We start from the raw sequence: 17941 nt of genomic DNA on the forward strand, positions 1-17941 counted from the left end.
TAAGTAATACATTGACTAATTGGTGTTTCAGTGAACTACTAATCATAAGGTTCATGTGTCTCATAATTTAGTAAATATTCTCATAGCAATATCACATAAAATCAGATCACATCTCTAAACTAATTCAAAAATAATAGTTTTGAGACTGGAAATAAGGATATTGATCTGAAACTTGTATTAAACTAACTCAAAATAAGACCCTGAAGGTCTGAACCTGCATCAGTGCTTTAGATGATTCCTCCTGACATGATGCTGAGAGGAGGCGGACATTTTCTCAAGATTTCTTATCTGGGGAAAACATCAACACATTAGCTGTAAAATCAAAGAAATGGTTCATATGTGAGTCTTAAACCTGCCAACTGAAGCATGTTGAGTCCGTTTCCCAAATGGCCGGGGAACTGTTATGAAAAGATTAAATAATGTCCCTGGGTTTTTGGTATCATATATGTGGGGCCGCGGCTAGATGTGTACAGCTGGGATATAACTTCATTACATTTCATCACTGTGCCTCTCTTCCTCACACTGACCAACTTCAGTCAACATGAGTAAAGTAGGACAATTTTATCAAGCAACATGAAAGCACAGCACATATAAAGCAAACTGTGGTCGGCTGAAGTAAACTCTGACGCAGTTCAAATTCATATATCAACACCAAGCGGACCGGAGACCGCTCCAAAAGCAGGAAGTGAACTACAGTGCAGGGCATTCTGGGTAAATACAACCAAAACAAACATACGAGACAAATGCTAGCAGGAGAAATATATCCTGTTTTTTTTTTTTACCAAAGACAAAAGAGAAATCCTATAATTGCTGAAACCCCACTCCTTTTCCGTTTACATTTTGTGAAGAAGGACTACTTCTCCTGAGGTTTTTGTGTCATTTCCTTCAGTGGTTCTTGGTGTAGCGCCACCACAGGCAAGGAAGGAGAACAGGTTTTTCAAATGTTTGACGGTGCAGAGAGAAAGTGAACTGCACAAACTGAAAATGCAACAAATGCTGCAACTTTGGTCGACATTTGAATTTTTTTTTAGATCCTAAAACAATTTTCGCTTGGTGAAAACTGACCTCAAGCATTTGCAATGAGTGGATATCTCATGCTGGCAAAATTGATTTAGTTCAGCCAAATTGGACACTTGCAGTTCTTTTTAAGCAGGTTTTGTTCGTTTGTGGATAATTCATCTGGATGTGTTTCACTACAATCCTGAATGTCTTCATGTGCCGATTTCTGAGGTATTTAAGTCTATTTTGTGTTTTATTTTATTGAATTTCTTTTGGATTGAGACGCTACAGCAGCGATCAGAGATGGTTGCATCTATTGAAATATGACAGTAGTAAATTTAACATATTTTTGAATTTCTTTTATGTTCTACTGTTATGTAACCTTCAAATACTGACTCCTGTCTGATATGTTGATATTGATTTTTCCATTGATTGCAAATATTATTTTCACTTAACGTTTCTAATAATATTTATATTTCTGTCCAGATAAGAACAGATTTCATACAACTTCTCCAAATGTCACTTAATGTGCTGTGAAGTGCTAAACTAAAGACTGTTGTAACCCACTTGAATCATAAAAATGATTACTTTACAGAAGAAGATATATTTAGACATTTTCTGACAAACTGTCAAAATTATTCTGATCATAGCTGCTTTGTTTGCAGTGACTCAATGCTTGAACTATGACTCCGAGACGAGCCTCTCGGCTGTTTACATGCAGACATCATTTAGGTTAATAAGGCAAAACATGATCATGTCTAGATACCAAATTAAAGTACTCTGCATTGAGTGTGGGCTCCAGTTTTGACTTGAATACAGAACCAGATACAAGAAATAAAACCAGTGAGTCTTGTCCAGTGTTGTACTAAAAATATATTTCATCACAGAGGCGTCAAATGTCAGGCATGAGGCCAGGAGGGGGTCAATAATCCACTGTTTTATTATGTTTAAAGGGTCTCAGCCCAGCAGCAAACAGGTCTTTTAACAGGTCATCTTCTCAATGTGACAGGTTAATTTGTGAGTTTCCTTTAGGAGCACAATGGGGCACTGGGTAAAATAAACAAACAGCAACTTTTTAGTAATCCATCACCCTTCTTCAAAGTAGCAAATCCATCAAAGTCACTAAAGAAGAATGAAGACAGTGAAGCTTAAGAGAGCACAGGATGAGTCAACAGACGGTGGCAGCTTCATCTGGAACTAAGAGCTGTTCAGTTCACATCCACAGAACACTTACATTTTTATATCTGCTTCAAAAATCACCTCTGAATAATACAAAACATCAAAATTTATTCAGCTTTGCATTTTCCCTTTGTGCAAAATGTGGAGGATTTCCATGGATGAGATGGGAAATGAAGAGTAGGCACTGGGCCACACCAATCAACAACGGTCTCTATGTTGGGAGTACTCTTTGCTCCAAGATTATATATTTTTAAAAATTAGGACCTTTGTTTTAGGGAGATAAATCAACCCAAATAAGAGGAAACAGACCACTGAGGTGAGTATCGTAGGTGTTTGTGAGCATAAAGTTTCTGGTTCGACAATGCTTCTTCTTTTACTATGACCATTAGGCTGCATTCACACCAGCTCTTTTTAGTTTGTTTTAATCAACTCCAGTTTGTTTGCCAAAACAGTGAACTCTAGTTCATCTAAATGTGAACACCAAGTGGACTGGATACCTCTGCAATAAGAGGAAGTGGACTACAGTACAGGGAATTCTGGGTAAATACAGCCAAAACAACTGCGTGAGTCCAAAACTAGCGGAGGAAATGGCTCGTGGTCTTTTACCAACAACAAAAGAGAAATCCTACAACTGCTAAAATCTGACGCTACTCCATTTTTGTCTATATTTCTTAAAGAAGGAAGCTGCACTCTTCTTCTTCTTCTGAGATTTTTGTGTAATTTCCTTCAGTGGTTGTTAGTGCAGCGCCACCACAGGTGAGGAGAGGTACAGGTTTTTCAAAGGGTTTGTATCGTTTGACTCGCAGCAGTGTGAAAGCAAACTGCACCAACTAAAAATGTAATAAATGTCGGAACTTTTCTCCCATATTGCACCAAATCTACCGGACTACAAGGTATGAAAACAGCCTCAGACAATTTCCGCTGATGCCCACAGATAATATTAAACCAATAACGGCTCTTCGCTTAGAATCCTGCTGCATGTTTAGCATGATGCTTCATCTCTGTGCCTGAGACGGAGGACGAACCACAACAGAGATGACAACATTAAGCTGAATAAGATTTTAGTTTTCGTCATAAGCCATTTGCCACTGTGGTAAATTATAGGCGAAGCAGCCATGCCACATAACGCTTTTATATTCATGGGTAGGGTGCCGGTTTACAAGGATTCCAAACCACTGCTCTTAAATGGCTCCGATTTCCTCTACCTCACTGGGGGGGGGGGTAAAATCACCATATAAATCATCATTTCATGAACAAAAAACAAACTGGAGACTTTATTTATGGGTGAAAATAATACAGAAAAATGCACAAATGCAACTTAGGCATTACAAAGGCAAAATTTCACTTTCTAACAACTTTCGATTGAGTTGTCAGCCAATTTCAGCTTCTATTTGCACTTTTTCAAATTTGATTTGATTTGTGGAAATCAACATGAATAACTTAAGCCACGGGCATCAACACAATTGAAAAAGAAAAGCTATAAAAATGATAAATGCCCTTTAACACACCAGTGTGTCAATCCTATTAATTTGCCCTCAACTGCTTCCATCTCTACCAATTTCTTAATTTTCATCTCCTTTTTCCTCCATCTGCTCTTCTCCTTCCCTTTCCCTCATGTCACTCATTTTTCCTACCCACTCAGTTTCTTTTTTTTCCCCACTTCTCCCAGAACACCTCTCCCACCACACCCACCCACACACAGCCAATCTTTGTCAATTAAGCAAATGGTTTTTATTTTCCCCTCACATTACACTTTCTGTGTCTGCATTCATGATGAAGTCAAAGTCATTACAGTAAGCCGAGCCGCTCTGCTGTGTGCATGATTCTGCAGAGCCTAAGCTAATTAGGCTGTGCCCATGAATCTGCCAGCCAGGCTCACAGATACAGAAAATGCAGCATAGATAAGGCTTAACATACCGACACATTCACACATGGATTATGTTAATGAGTCCAAACTAACAAACAAACATAATCAAGGTGGTGTGGGTGGAAAGAACGATGTCTACACTCTTTTTATTTTTTTTACATTATTTAGCAAAATTAACATGTAATTTTTTTACTTTTAAATCCCTTTGCTAAAAAAAACTTTAGTTTCAAACCTTTTTTTAAATTACACTTTTTGCACATCAATTTTAAAGAACAATATTTACTTTCAGCCATGAAAAACTGGAAGATCACCAACTTCTCCGTTTGATATAAACGCATTTGAAGGAGTCTTCTTTCCGTTTAGTTTCTCAACTAACCGCAGAGAAAAATAAAAGAAAGGCGTGACAATAAATTACTCACAGAACCTCCTACAAGCAAACACAACTTACTACTACAGACATGCACAAACTTTATTACAACCAACCAAAACAAAAAGAGAGAAAATTATTACAACCAGGACATGTGAGTCTAAATAAAACCAAATTTATTCAGTCCTGGGCCGCTGGTGAGAACTGGTGTAGTTGTGTATTTATATCAGGACTGCCAACATTAACGCGTTGCAGCATGTAGTTAATCTAAAATGTTAAACACGTTAAAATTACATAATGCAGATTAATCGCATTACCTGTATTTTTGACCTGATAGCCTTTCTCCTGCAGAGGGTTAGCCAGTTCAAAGCTCGCCATTCAAAAATGCAGAGTTGCAAACGCAAGAGAAAAGACGACAATGCATTTTATTCATAAATGTACGTATATGGAGATTTAAATGTAAATGTATGCCACTCCATCTAAGGTGTTAAATATTATTAATACAAACATAACCATAAGAGGTAAAGTTTATAAACATAACGAGCTGAGCAGATGTGCAGCTCTATCAGGTGTTTCCTAATTGCTGCTGGCTAGTCTGTAGGAGCTGAGTGGGGGAGAGGGAACTGCAGCTCTGAGGAGGAGCTGTGTCTCGAAGGCGGGGCTAGGTCCACACAGGCATTTTGCAGAGCTCCAACGGTTGCCATGGAGATTCAAGTATTTCCCAATCATGCATGAAAGAATCAAGGCAAAACTCCAGGCATGTATTTGATGCTGTAATAACATTATACCATGACCTCAAGCTCAAGACAGCCCATCTTACATAACACCGTCCCTTTAATAAGAAATTTGTGCAGCAAAGGAAAGTCCATGTAAACTCAGGGATGCTACTCTGATGCCTGAAGGCTTGCATGCAGGCATGAACACAGAACCGTTTGCGGTCGGACGTTAAAATCCGATCCACAGCACATGTGTTCACTCCTGGGAGACGGGGGCTGCCTGGGGGAAGCATTACCATGTGCGTAGGACAGATCTCATCTGTCACAGTATATTACCACATAGCAGTGTGAATGAGCACAAATGCATGCCGCAGCAATCTGTCTGCATGACTTATAGATGCACATCAACTCCAATGACAAAGCTAAACACAGGCAGATTTTTACAGACGGTGGTCAGAGACTGAAATGCTGCACAATCAGCGCTGAATGAACAAACTATTCCCTAAAGAACGTGAGAATTATTATTTTTCTGTTCATTTTACATAAACCAGCTATCTAAATGTGTATTCCCTTTGGATGCATTCAAAACAGTAATGGTGTAGCTTTATTTTGTAAGTTAGGGTGAATCCATACATTTTATTTGTTTATGTAAGACTATTTGGACTAGAGAGGAGGTCATGGTACAAAGAATGGTTTTTCTTTCCAAAAAACAGGAGCAGCCTCCAACACACACACAGTCACAAACATGAGCATCATACAGTAATGGCCTATTTTGTTAAGCTTCCTGAGGACTCCAAGTAGATAATACTAAAGTCCTCATTTGTAATGTAAAGAGAGAAAACATGAGAAGAGGAAAGGAGGCAGCCAAACAAACAGGCCAGAGTGTGGAGAGGAAAAAATAATAAAAAAAGATGCATGAAAAAAGCCAGAAAGTAGTCCACAGACAGAGACATGCTTAAATGAAATATCAGGGAATAAATTTAACGACTTCTTTTCAAAGCACATGTCCGTGCTGTAACAGTGCCCCCTGTTGGCAATCTATGAATTACACAATTTGAATTAGTCTTTCCAAATGCAAACAAAAATACAGAAAAATTTTGTAAAAGTTTTGTCAGTCAAATTTCTGCAGCAGTAGAGACACTTTTCACTTAAGAAGTCAAACAGAAATATAATCAAAGCAAAGCCTTTCTGTGTCACATATCAAGATGCAACTTTGATAAAAGCACAAATACTTTATGTGTAAAAATCAAAATCTATCGGAATTAAATGCCAACATATTTACATGAAGCCAATCTCAGAAACAGAAGCATCTTTATGCAACTGTGTAAGAATTTCTATGTCAACAATCTACATTAAACTTAGCCAGTTACATTTACTCAGTTACACTTTAGTAATTAAAAAAATACTTTTCACTACACTGTAGTTTCCACTTTTACTTGAGTAATCGCACAATGAAGTATCACTCTAAACTTCTGGATGTTTAACCACTGTGAGTTCTTCATTAATAAAGAACAAGCTTGTTTAAACAATAAAAATCACCAGATTTTCAAAGTTTCATATACTGAAATAAATTGATTTGGAAAATTGCTCCTTTGCCTAATTTTGTTATTTTGTAATTACGTTATTTACATGGATAATTTTCATCTTGACCTTTAATAGACCAAAATTAAAATTTCTGTTCCAGACAAAAATTTATATTCTTTTGTAAAAGAATATAAGTAGGACCAAAAGTTTATATTTTGGTCCGTCTGTAATTTTAAAATATTAAATGATTAACATTTTGGTAATTTACTCAGTAATTTAGTAGCCTTTTCACCAAATACGTTTTTACTCATGTAATTTAGTTGGGTCATTTCTTAGACAACTACTTATATGTACTTGTAGAGCACCTGTTGCTCAAAGGTGCCCATTATCTTTGCATTTACTACTAAAATCAATAATGAGAGATTTATAAATTTAATAACTCAGAGAACAGCTTTAATTAAATAAACTTATGTCTGGGGGCTTATGCTAAATTTACAATTTTATCTCCAGAATAAACAAGAAAAAAATGCTGAGATACTTAAGAGAAAGTAATTCTGCAGGGTATTTTTACTCTCAAAACCCCAATTTCCAATTTTTGTGCACTAGCAGCAAACAGACAGACAAAATACAGCCACACTTATTAGAATGACAAAAAGCAAAGGCCCACAGGTAATACAGAGGGAACAAATTGCAGACAAGCATCCTTTCACGCTGCAGTTTAGAACCTCGTGAAGGTGGTTTGTGTTTTGACTGAACAAGACCCGATCTGTTGTGGGAATACACAAACAGAACAATACGACTACAGAAGCAGAGCGTGGAACAGATAACTGAGGAGTGGAGGCTCAAACTAATGAAGGCAGGTTGTGCATTTCTCCAATTGTGGGATGAAACACACACTTCTATGTGTATTTATCATGTGCTACAGAAAGCAGAATAGGTTTTATATTCACTTCACCAACCTTTGCAATGAGGCTAAGTGGATCCCTGCAGGAAGGGGGCAGTGCTGATGTCACTTCCTGTGTCAGGTCAGAATCTTCTTCCTGCTGTACATACAGTTCCAACATGGACGCCAGCTGAGAAAGCCCTTGCTTCTTCTGCTCAGACATCGAATTCAAGTCTGCAAGAATGTAAAACTTTTATTAGGGCAGGACAATAAATCAGTAACAACGAGTATCGTGATCAATATCGATCAACACCGATAATAGGTGTGATAAAATATTCAATAATTTTATTGAAGCATTCTGGGGGATGTAGGCAGAGGAAAGATTTTAGTTTTCATGGCCACAGAAGTCGTGGAATCAACTCACTCTCTCTTTGGTTACCTAGCAACAACTAGCTCACTCGTTCTTTGGTTACCTAGCAACAACCTGCAAAGTAACTGCCGCAGGAGCAGTTTAATGTCTGACCACTGTGACATTTGTGTTTTTTTGTAAATATAAAAAAACAACGACTTGGAGTGAAAACTGTGGACAAAATAGAAACCTCTTGTCACCAGATTGACAGTAATTCAAATATTTAAAATAAAAAACTAATCAGTAATTATTAATCTCGACTGATATGAAAAACTCATATCGTCCAGCCCCAACTTTTATTTAAACATTTATAAGTTTATATTATCTCTGTCTATTACAACCAATTTTTAATCTCACTAAAATTAACTACATACAATTAGAAGCTCAATCAAAATCTCTCAAATAATAACTATGACCACATTTTGGCTGACAGATCATTTCCTTAGTGTAAGCTATTTTTAGGTTAAAAAAAAGATTTCTTTAATTAATTCATTTGTTGTCAAAGAGGTCATAAAGCATTTCCCTGAATGATATGAACTCATGCATCATTGGTACAAAACGTCCAGTTAAAGTCGGCTCCATTTTGTAGCTGAAAAAGTTGAAATGCAAAAAGAAATACAAGAAATGGCAAATGGCGAAATGACCAGAACCCAACAAACTGTCACAACAGTAGCAAATAAACTATAAAAACAAAGTTTTGCATTAGATACTTACGTGATTCATGTTCTTCTAAAGTGTAGAGCTCAGTACCGACAGTCTTAGGAGTATTCAACTGAATAGCAAAGGAGAGTATAGTTAATGTCATTTTTGTTTTACACGTATTTGTATACTTCTAGTGTAACACCACTTTCCAGTGTAGCTAGATTGCAGTTTTAATTTATTTCTAGGAACAAATGGATTTCAAAAACTGAAACTTCAGAACGCTACATGCTTAAAATAAATAAAGATAGAATCTTGTTTCCACATGTTTTCTGAGTGAGAATAACAAGGATAATTTCTAGAAACTTACCAGAGCAAACATGAGTCTGGCAGCCAGACGGACTGAGTCAGTAGGGAGTCTGGGCAGGAGACGGCGAAGACACCGACACTCTCTCTTATGGCCAGACCACGCTTGTTTCTGCAGAACAGGGTCATTTAATACACTGCTGGATAAAATGCACACAAAGGCATCTTTCTATTACTTTACACAGTTCAGTTTTAACCTTTCACCCACAAAAAGGGCTTTTCTCAATGCCATGCAAAATGTATTTTCAGGACTTTAGATTTAGTTAGAACAACCTCTTATTTACATTGAAGTTTTGTCTGACAGCCTGTGTTCGCAAATTTGGCAGAGAAATTCAAAAAGCTTTGAAATAATCCATAGTTGACAGAAACATGTCGATCGTTCATGAATGAATTAGTGCAGTCTTTGATTACAGGTTGAGAACATGTAGATCATTTTTTAATCTCAATTTAAAAGTAGTGCTGGAAAAAAAAAAAAAGAACATTTTATTTTTGTCTGTGGCTGTATGACAAGACAGCTCTAACTTCGAAATCAATCGTAACGAAACTGATCGTTTGCTTTGTAATCTTGTTCATCCTTTAAGGCAAAACACGGTGTGTGAACGTAAATCTAAGGATCCCAGCAGGACCTGGGAGGGAAGCGGCAGAGCAGCCATTTTGGACCAAAGTTAGGCATTCATTTGGTTCTGGTGTGGAAAGCTGACACTTTAAATCGTTCCTCAGGCTTCAAATTCATCCTGCTTTTTCATTTCTCCCTTTGAGTCAAAGTAGGTATAACAACTCAAAACTATAGAGGAATTATTTGTTTGTAAACACAGCTGATCCACGCGGGACTCGACTGCAGAAAGAGCTGGGCGGTCTTTAAAGGCTCACTTGTTGCCATGGTTACCCACATTTATTTTGCAGTTTTAACATTAGCCAGCGTGTTGTCAACGTGCTACAACTGTTTATCACAGCGTGAGAAAATAAATTATTCTACCAAACTGACTTGGACTGATAATCCCTCTAAGAAATCCTGATTCTACAGATGTAAATTTTTATTAACCTTAGATTTTAATCAGTCATTTCAGGTTTTAAAATTAATACTTTCATAATAAATTCTCCATCCTTTGATAAATAATTTGTAGATGAATTAGTTCTGTCCATCTTTGGTTGTTCTATGTGTTTTTTCCTCTTAAATACTCATTAGTTAAGCCTCACCATGTTTTGTGAGGATTAACACAAATCTTTGGTTCATCAGTAAAAGTTTGCATAATTAAAAATAAATCTTAATCCTTATTTTCTTCATTCTTTTATGTGTGGCAAAGATCATTGAATGGGAAATGAACAAGATTGATTCAGGATTAGCGATTACATCCGACAAATAAAACATTTTAATAAAGAAATATGGATACGAGGCACTTCTAATCGGGCAAACAAGCTTCATTTGGACGTATATTTTAATTTTTGAACCTAACTGTGTTCCTAACATCAGGAATAATGCAAGTGAACAAACACAAAGACTCTCCTACCTGGCAAGCTGTATTGCAGTAGCGAGCCATCTTGCACTGAGAACATCTCAACAAGGTCTCTTGTCTAGACAGGAGAGAAAAAAATAATAATTTATTGGCTCACAGACACTTTCAGGAAAAAAAAACTCTTCACGTACGCTTTTATGAATGAGATAAATTTACAAAAAGTCAATTTATTTGCAACCAGAATTGTGTAGGCCAGGGCAAGAATAATTTTAAGAATATTTTTTCAGAGTTAATGACTCAACTGACCTGCAGTGGAACTGGATTATTAGATTATTCCTGCCAGGTTTTTATTACATTTAGTGTTAAATGTGCAATGGTAACTTGCTATCTATGCACTAATATCTCCCAAGTAAAGTTCAATCACCGTCTTGACGTTTTTCAAGTAACATGCAAATCTTTTACATTTGTTCCACTAATTTGACTAATCTGTAACTATCAGATCTCTCTATCTATTACTATGAAAATCTCTACGATGATGCATTCAGGTGCCCTCTGCCCATGGTTAATGTCTGAACATCTCACACAGTGATGATGTGTGACAGCTGCGCCTCCACTGGTGGTGTTTATGTGCAAATGTAACGTCTGCTGCTTCTGTCTGGGTGAGACAGTTTGGCTTCAGTCTGATAACAAGCAGGAGCCGAATCCGTCGCTCCCTGCAGCCAATTACAGACAGTGGAGTCCATTGCTTAAACACACACACACACACACACACACGCACACACACACACACACACACACACACACACACAGATATGAATCACAGGAACCCCTTTCAGCGTGTATCATTGTGTCTGTGCATAGGTTAATATGAGCCCAGAAAATAATCGACACAGTTAGAGAGGCTGCAGTATCTAATTTTACAGAATGACTGATTGAGTTTCAGATCCATAAAATTACTGTTCCAGTCCAGTTTCCCTGCTCATAGTGTTGCTTTTAAACACAAGAGTATGCCAACAATTGAGTTACCAACACAGTAGCTGCCTTTTCAATTACCTTAAAATTGAGAGCAATTTTAAGAAAAAATAAATAAAAATTAAAAAAAAGTTTTTGTGCTAACGTGGTTTTCTTCCAGCCATATCAACATTTGAGTATTTCACAAAACTGCAATGGAAACACTTTTCTCACATCATATGAACTTGTAAAACAGCAGCATCGCTCAGATCATCAGAAGTTGAGTTTGTCGTTCAAAAGAGTTGAATCTGTAGTGAAATCGACAATTTCCTCAAAACACTGACTATCCACTCCCATTTTATTTTTTAAAATACAGAATTGTAGATAAAGAAACATTTTTACTAATAAGGAAATCCGTTTAAATAATCATAAAAATATTTGTGCACAGAGGCAACAAAATGCAAACAAACATCTGGGATAAGCAAGATGACCAAACAAAGAGACATTAACTTTTCTCTACGGAAGAAAAACACAAACTAATGGATTCAAAAAGAAATCACACCAGCATATGTATGTATGAATGTAGGCAAAATTTAACAGTAAGATTTATTTACAACTACAATAATCAAAACAAAAAGGTTAATTTTACACGTTTTTAGATCAGAAAACAACACAATAGTTAAATACAAAAAGCCAAATGAAGATGTGTTTCATTAAGGGAGGAAAGCTTTGTAAACCATAAGCCTTTATGAAAAATGAATCACTCCCTAATGCTAACTGGTTGTGCCACACTTGGCAGCAGCAGCAACCATCAAGTGTTTTGTAGTAACTGGTGATGAGGCTCTTACATGGCAGTGGAGGAGAGTTTGACCAGCTGTTCTTTGCACAAGTGTTTTAATTCAGCTACATTAGAGGCTTTTTGAGCTGAACAGCCTTTTTAAAGAGGAGGAATAATTTGTCCAGGAATAAAGTGCCATTTTACAGCACAATCGAGTAACTACGTTAAGTCCAAAATGCTGCATATATTAAACATAACTTTTAAAAAATTACTTTGTTAATGAATGCCTTGAAATTGGGTCTGTGTCTCGTTAAGGAGCTCCTACTCTTTCCAACACACTTCATCACGGCAGCTTATGATCGTTCTCAGGTGCATTGGACTGAGAAGTTGTTTGTATGATGAGCTCAGCAGACTTCGTTTAGGAACCCTAATGGTTTCAACGGGAGATTCAACGATTCCTCATGGAAGAAAACCTGCATGAAGGAATCAAAGCAACATTCAGGCATGGTTTTAACTACGTAATAACAGTATAACATGATAGAAAGCACAAAAAAGTTAATTTTACAGAATACTGCCCCTCTAGATGTCATCCCACAGCATCTCAAAGAAGTCCAGGCTTTGACTAGGCAATATCAGGATCTGAAGCCGCAAAGTGTGTTTATCTGATAACAGACAATATGATGTTTTTGTCTGAAATGCTATTTTAACACCAGATGTAACGGGACGCACACAAAATATTTCCAGTAGATCACATTATGATGTTTTCTTTTTAATACGATTTAATTCTACAGATGGTTTCTGTCGTTTTAAAGAGTTCAACTACTCCAAACCTTCCACCACAAGCTGCTTTATCACAACAAAAGATCCCAAATTTCATATATCAATGCAAGATATCACTTTAAAAAAAATTTAAAAGATAAATAAAAAAAGATATCCACACTTTAAAGGTACTTCTGTTGATAAATATCCCATTTGGTTGATTAAAATTAAAATTTTAAGCACCTGAAAAGTCCAGTGAGCTTTCAGGTTTGCTGAAAACCTCACTTTTATTAGATTTGTGCATGCAGTGCGAAAAAAAAAAAAAAAAAAAGCCCCACGTCGTTATGGTTTATTACATCTGGGTAAAATGGAAGAAAATTATGGAATACCAGTAATTAGATCGGACAATGGATGTTAATATGAGCATGCACACACAAAACGGAGTAATGGAGAACATGTTGTGATGGATGTTAATACATTAGCCCGCGGCTTATCGGACAAAGTATGGCACTTTTTATTAGAGTGGGCGCCGCTGTAAATGCTGCAGAGGACATTATTAGATCCTTGAAGCAAAATGAAGGGATTTAATACGAGTGTGTGCACACACACGGTTCAGCTGTAACCGAAGGCTGTTGCCTCCAACAGGAGTTAAGTGTGTCTCTATCAGTGTGGGACCAGACTGGACTGTTGTGTTTGGCCGGAGGTGGCAGCCGCCGTGCGCAAGTTTCCAAAACACTCTTCTCTCCTTTTACTGTTCTGCATTTAACCCATTTCCTCACCATCTGTCTCCTAGTTTTCCTCCACTCCATTGTTGCCGCTGGGCCTGATTTGCAGCAACCTTGTCCAGCTTGGATCCTGATCCTGGCAAATTTGTGTCACCCTTCATGAAAACAGAGCTATTCATGGCACATTGAGATTGAACAGAAACAGGGAAGCCACCCACAGTTTAAGAAACACATGCCTGTAGTTTGATGCGGAGCCATAACAACAGATCACAGAAAGTCAGACCCAAACACGGATAGATCAATCTCATGCATCTCATAAACCCGAAGCGGTAACCCACAAGAACCACACACAACAAACAAGAGATCCATTTTCAGCTCCACAGATATTTCTGAGACTAAACATTACCAGTAATGTTGTTCCTCTGGATGTTGTTCCTTTACGTTATAAAAAACTCATACTTTGCATGTTTTTATGTTTCCATTCAGGTTGCTACTGCTTGTTCTAGCCCAAGAACTCAAAAAAAAAAATACACCCAGTAATTTTTTGGCAATAAGTTAATGTTTTTAAAACAACTTTAAAACCTTCTAAATGCTAAGTCACACTCAACTGGCACTCCCCCGTTACCTAGCAACCACAGGAAGGCCCAGCCCCGTTACCTGGCAACCTGAGCACAGCTTGTTCTGTCAGCAAAATGAGATCTTTCAGAAAAGTAGTGCAAAAATAAATTAAATGATAAGGTGATTTTATTTATATAGCACATCTTCACAAGAAGGCAGTTCAAAGTGCTTTACATGAATTAGAAGGATATACAAACAAAACAACAAAACCAAAAGAAAGACAAAAAGATAAAAAGTATAAAACTACATGTTGGTTGGACATGGGCTACTAAGAAGAAGTAGTCCATAATTTATGAATTATGGGTTTCTCTGGATTCTTATTATGATAAAACTAGATGTTCATTCTCCATGTTTGGCTCTATTAGAATATGTATAAAACTACATGTTGGTTCCTGTTTTACTAGGTTGAGTTCTAGATTTGTAAAATATAAAACTAAATGTTGGTTCTCCATGTTTGTTTCTATTAATAGGTATAAAACTAGATGCTGGTTCCCCATGTTTGGTTTTTGTTCTGGGTTGTTAAGTAGTTGCTACTTTCTAAATTTGTTCTAAATTTCTAAACTAGCAGGAGTTCCTCAGGGTCTTGCTCAGATATTAAAAGTATAAAGCTAAATGTTGATCTAAAGTAATAAGTACGTCAGTTTTTAAAAGTAGCTAAATGTTGATCGAAGGTACTGAGTACTCCACAATTTCTAAAAAGTAATAAACAACAATTGAACAATTTTATATTTTAATCCAATTCCATAATAAAAGATAATTAACCTGACCAGCTTAAAGTACATGGATACAAAATGGAAGCAGAAGGAGACAAAATGCCAACATATGGTTACCAGATACAGATAAATTATCATGATCCCAAAATCTCTGTTTTCCAGCAGGCCTAAAGGATTGTATCTTGAATATACAGAATTTTACAATTCCTCTTCTTGAAGAAATTCATGGCACTAAAACACATTTGGCTCTCCATACCCCACGTGAGAATGAAACAGCAGGAAAATATATTCTGAATCTGATTTCAATACCATCTGAAATATTTTACTGTCACAACCCCAATAATAAAAACCTTGTTTTTATCCTCTGGCTCAGCAGTCCAGCCAAGAGTCTTTCGCTTGAATGTTTAATACAAATCTGGTTCAGGAAGAATCACACACGTTCTGGACTTTCTATTTCATGAGTCAAACACACAGCGATGGCCCGTCTTTGTCTTGCGGGCAGCACACAACTAGAGTCCAGCAGCGTGTGCAGCTTTATGCAGTACGCCATGTTTATGAACACTGATTTAACCATCCAAATATAGACGTCCGCAATAACAAGAGGGACAAATCCAACAAAACAAGCAGAAAAAGCAATATTCAAGATATGAGAAACGGACTTCCCAAGCCTCAATTTGTTGGTATTCTGCAACACAACTCTATTTGTTTCTTAAAAAATTGATTATTTTCACGCTGAGCTGTCAATTCTACCCCTGCCTGGTCTTCAGCCAGGTATTTTGAGTGAACTCCTCTTCCTTCTTCATCATTTCTTCTCAGTCAGATGTTGTGTGAAGGGATGGCAGGTCCATGCTTGGATTGTAGGCACAGCAGGAAATCCCATGAATAACATTAGAAAGGTTTCATTAGTAGCATACAGAACACTGAATTAATGCCTTCCTTCTCTTCCTCTCAATGTCGAGCTGTTTTCCTCTTTTGCTGCTTTCCCTGTGTACTCATTAGGTTGCTCATTTCCTGATATTTCACAGCTTTTATTTGTCTATTTTAAATCAGTGATCAGATCCCCGACAGCCAACATCTGTATAATCTGTTGGTTAAGCAGAGGCATTTGTCATCTCAAAGGCATCTCAAGAGCAACGTTTTGTTGTTCTGGTTAGCATAAATTTAAATAAATTTCCTTGTTTTTGTATCTGTTGGTTGGATTATACATATTCATCAGTACTCTATGAAAATGTGGGAGAAACTCCACTATTGTCTAATTGTAAGGAAGAAAGTAGACTTAAAAAGGCCTGTTTGGAAATAGTTGAAATCCACAGTTTTGTAAATTTAAAGTATTTATTTAGTTGAAATAAAACTGATTTACATTATGTGGATTTTTTTTTTCCATTTTGTGTTAAGCATGAAAAATATTCTCTCTTGCTTTGACTTGGTTTATTTCCTCCCATCAACAAGTAAACAACAAAAACCCTAATCTTTGGTAGCTGATAAACTAGACGTGGCGACTCATTAACCAGACAAAAATTAAAAAACATTTTACATTTATTGACGCCTTTCATAGAAAATATTATTTAAAACCAGAACATGGGATAATCTGAGCCTAAAAGTAGATTTTTTGCATTTACAAACGCCATTATTTAAAGTTTAACCTTATGACAAATTTAAATGATAATGATTTTTTGTCTTCCTGATAATAAAAGTTTATTATCAGCAGCGTCATTTATTTAAATCCACCTACCTCATTCCTTTAACACAAAGAGCTCTGACAAGTTTTATATTTTGAACTCTACATGAGGAGTTTTAGAAAGTAAAATTAGCAGTAAAATAGTGTTGACTTTTTGAGAAATTGGTCAGATTTGTAGATGTTGATTGAACTTGAGTCTGTAAGTCCATTTGAAATACAGGAAGCATTTTCTTTTGAGTATAATAAAACATTTTGCATTTTTTTCTGCAAATAATTTGGAGTCACATTTGACAGAAAAATCCAAAAACATTGAAGACTGAACTATTGCACAACTACAAAGTTTTAAATTCTGGCCAAATGAAGGTATAAATAGATGTTTTGGGAGTTTTTCCCCATTAATACAATGGACTGCTCATTAAAAGAAAGTATAATGTTTGCCATAAAGACATCAACCATTTTTAATAGTTTATTTAGCACAAACCTTATGCTGTTGCAATATCAGCGATACGTTTTCTGTATGTTTTCCTAAAATCGTGCAGTTCTACTTACAGCTATTGAGAAGATAAAACTCCTTTGTTATCCCTCCTTTTGCAAAGAAAATTAAATAAACAGATATTTTTATTTTACGATCAAAGCCTAAAGCAGAAGTTAATTTGTATGGAAGGTCCAGAAAAAATACATAAAGATAGAAACAGAAGAACTAGAAGAACAGGATCAATATAAATAGAAGCTGTCCCTCATCAGAACTGGAGGAACTGGCAGAAGATGCTGGTTGCTCCATTAATATGCAAGTTAACAGATATGTGTTCTTACGTGTGTGTGTGTGTGTGTGTGTGTGTGTGTGTGTGTGTGTGTGTGTGTGTGTGGTCAGTTTTGTTAAGTCTTTGCTGTGAGACATCTAATTAGGCCTACCTCAGCAGATCCCTGTTGGTGTGTGCAGCATGGTAATTGATTCCCCATGAGTAAAAGCTGCAGGAGATTCTGTTCCAGCTACAACTTCATGCATCTCAACAGTCACAGAGTGAACTCTTCCCACTACAGCACAGAACATTTCACTCTAAAACGGTGCATAAATGAGATACATTTTCTTTCTTGATTGTTTTTGACCACATATTTGGTTGTTGCTGGGCTGCTTGGCTCAACTCTTCAGTTTCCTGCAGCAGGAAATATTCAAACCAGAGGAAGCAAGTCCAAGTAATATTCAGTTTACAAGATAAAGAGCTTCTTTGGGATCGTCACAACTGTTGGGATGTATAAAGTAAAAGAGTGTAAGAAATCATAAGTGAGAGTAATCATTCCAAAAGAGTCCCCACTGC

At 36.6% G+C, this 17941-nt stretch overlaps 1 protein-coding gene across 5 annotated transcripts in view; it reads right to left on the reverse strand.

Moving 5' to 3' along the window:
* The window catches only part of smyd3 (SET and MYND domain containing 3), a 74545-nt gene that overhangs the window by 46206 nt on the left and 10398 nt on the right, over positions 1-17941 (reverse strand). The window contains exons 1-7 of one of the 5 annotated variants that reach the window (XM_044096106.1): positions 14023-14161; positions 13671-13771; positions 12405-12605; positions 10458-10521; positions 8954-9061; positions 8659-8716; positions 7612-7769 (exon numbers count right to left, since the gene is read on the reverse strand). In XM_044096106.1, coding sequence (XP_043952041.1) covers positions 7612-7769; positions 8659-8716; positions 8954-9061; positions 10458-10487 — 354 coding nt within the window. In that variant the 5' untranslated portion in view covers positions 10488-10521; positions 12405-12605; positions 13671-13771; positions 14023-14161. Of the gene's footprint in view, positions 1-7611; positions 7770-8658; positions 8717-8953; positions 9062-10457; positions 10522-10985; positions 11087-12404; positions 12606-13670; positions 13772-14022; positions 14162-17941 lie in introns of those variants that run through there. The other 4 variants (XM_044096115.1, XM_044096124.1, XM_044096131.1 and 1 more) reach the window with 4 other exon arrangements.

The sequence above is a fragment of the Gambusia affinis genome, linkage group LG02, assembly GCF_019740435.1.
Source record: "Gambusia affinis linkage group LG02, SWU_Gaff_1.0, whole genome shotgun sequence".
NCBI lineage: Eukaryota > Metazoa > Chordata > Actinopteri > Cyprinodontiformes > Poeciliidae > Gambusia > Gambusia affinis.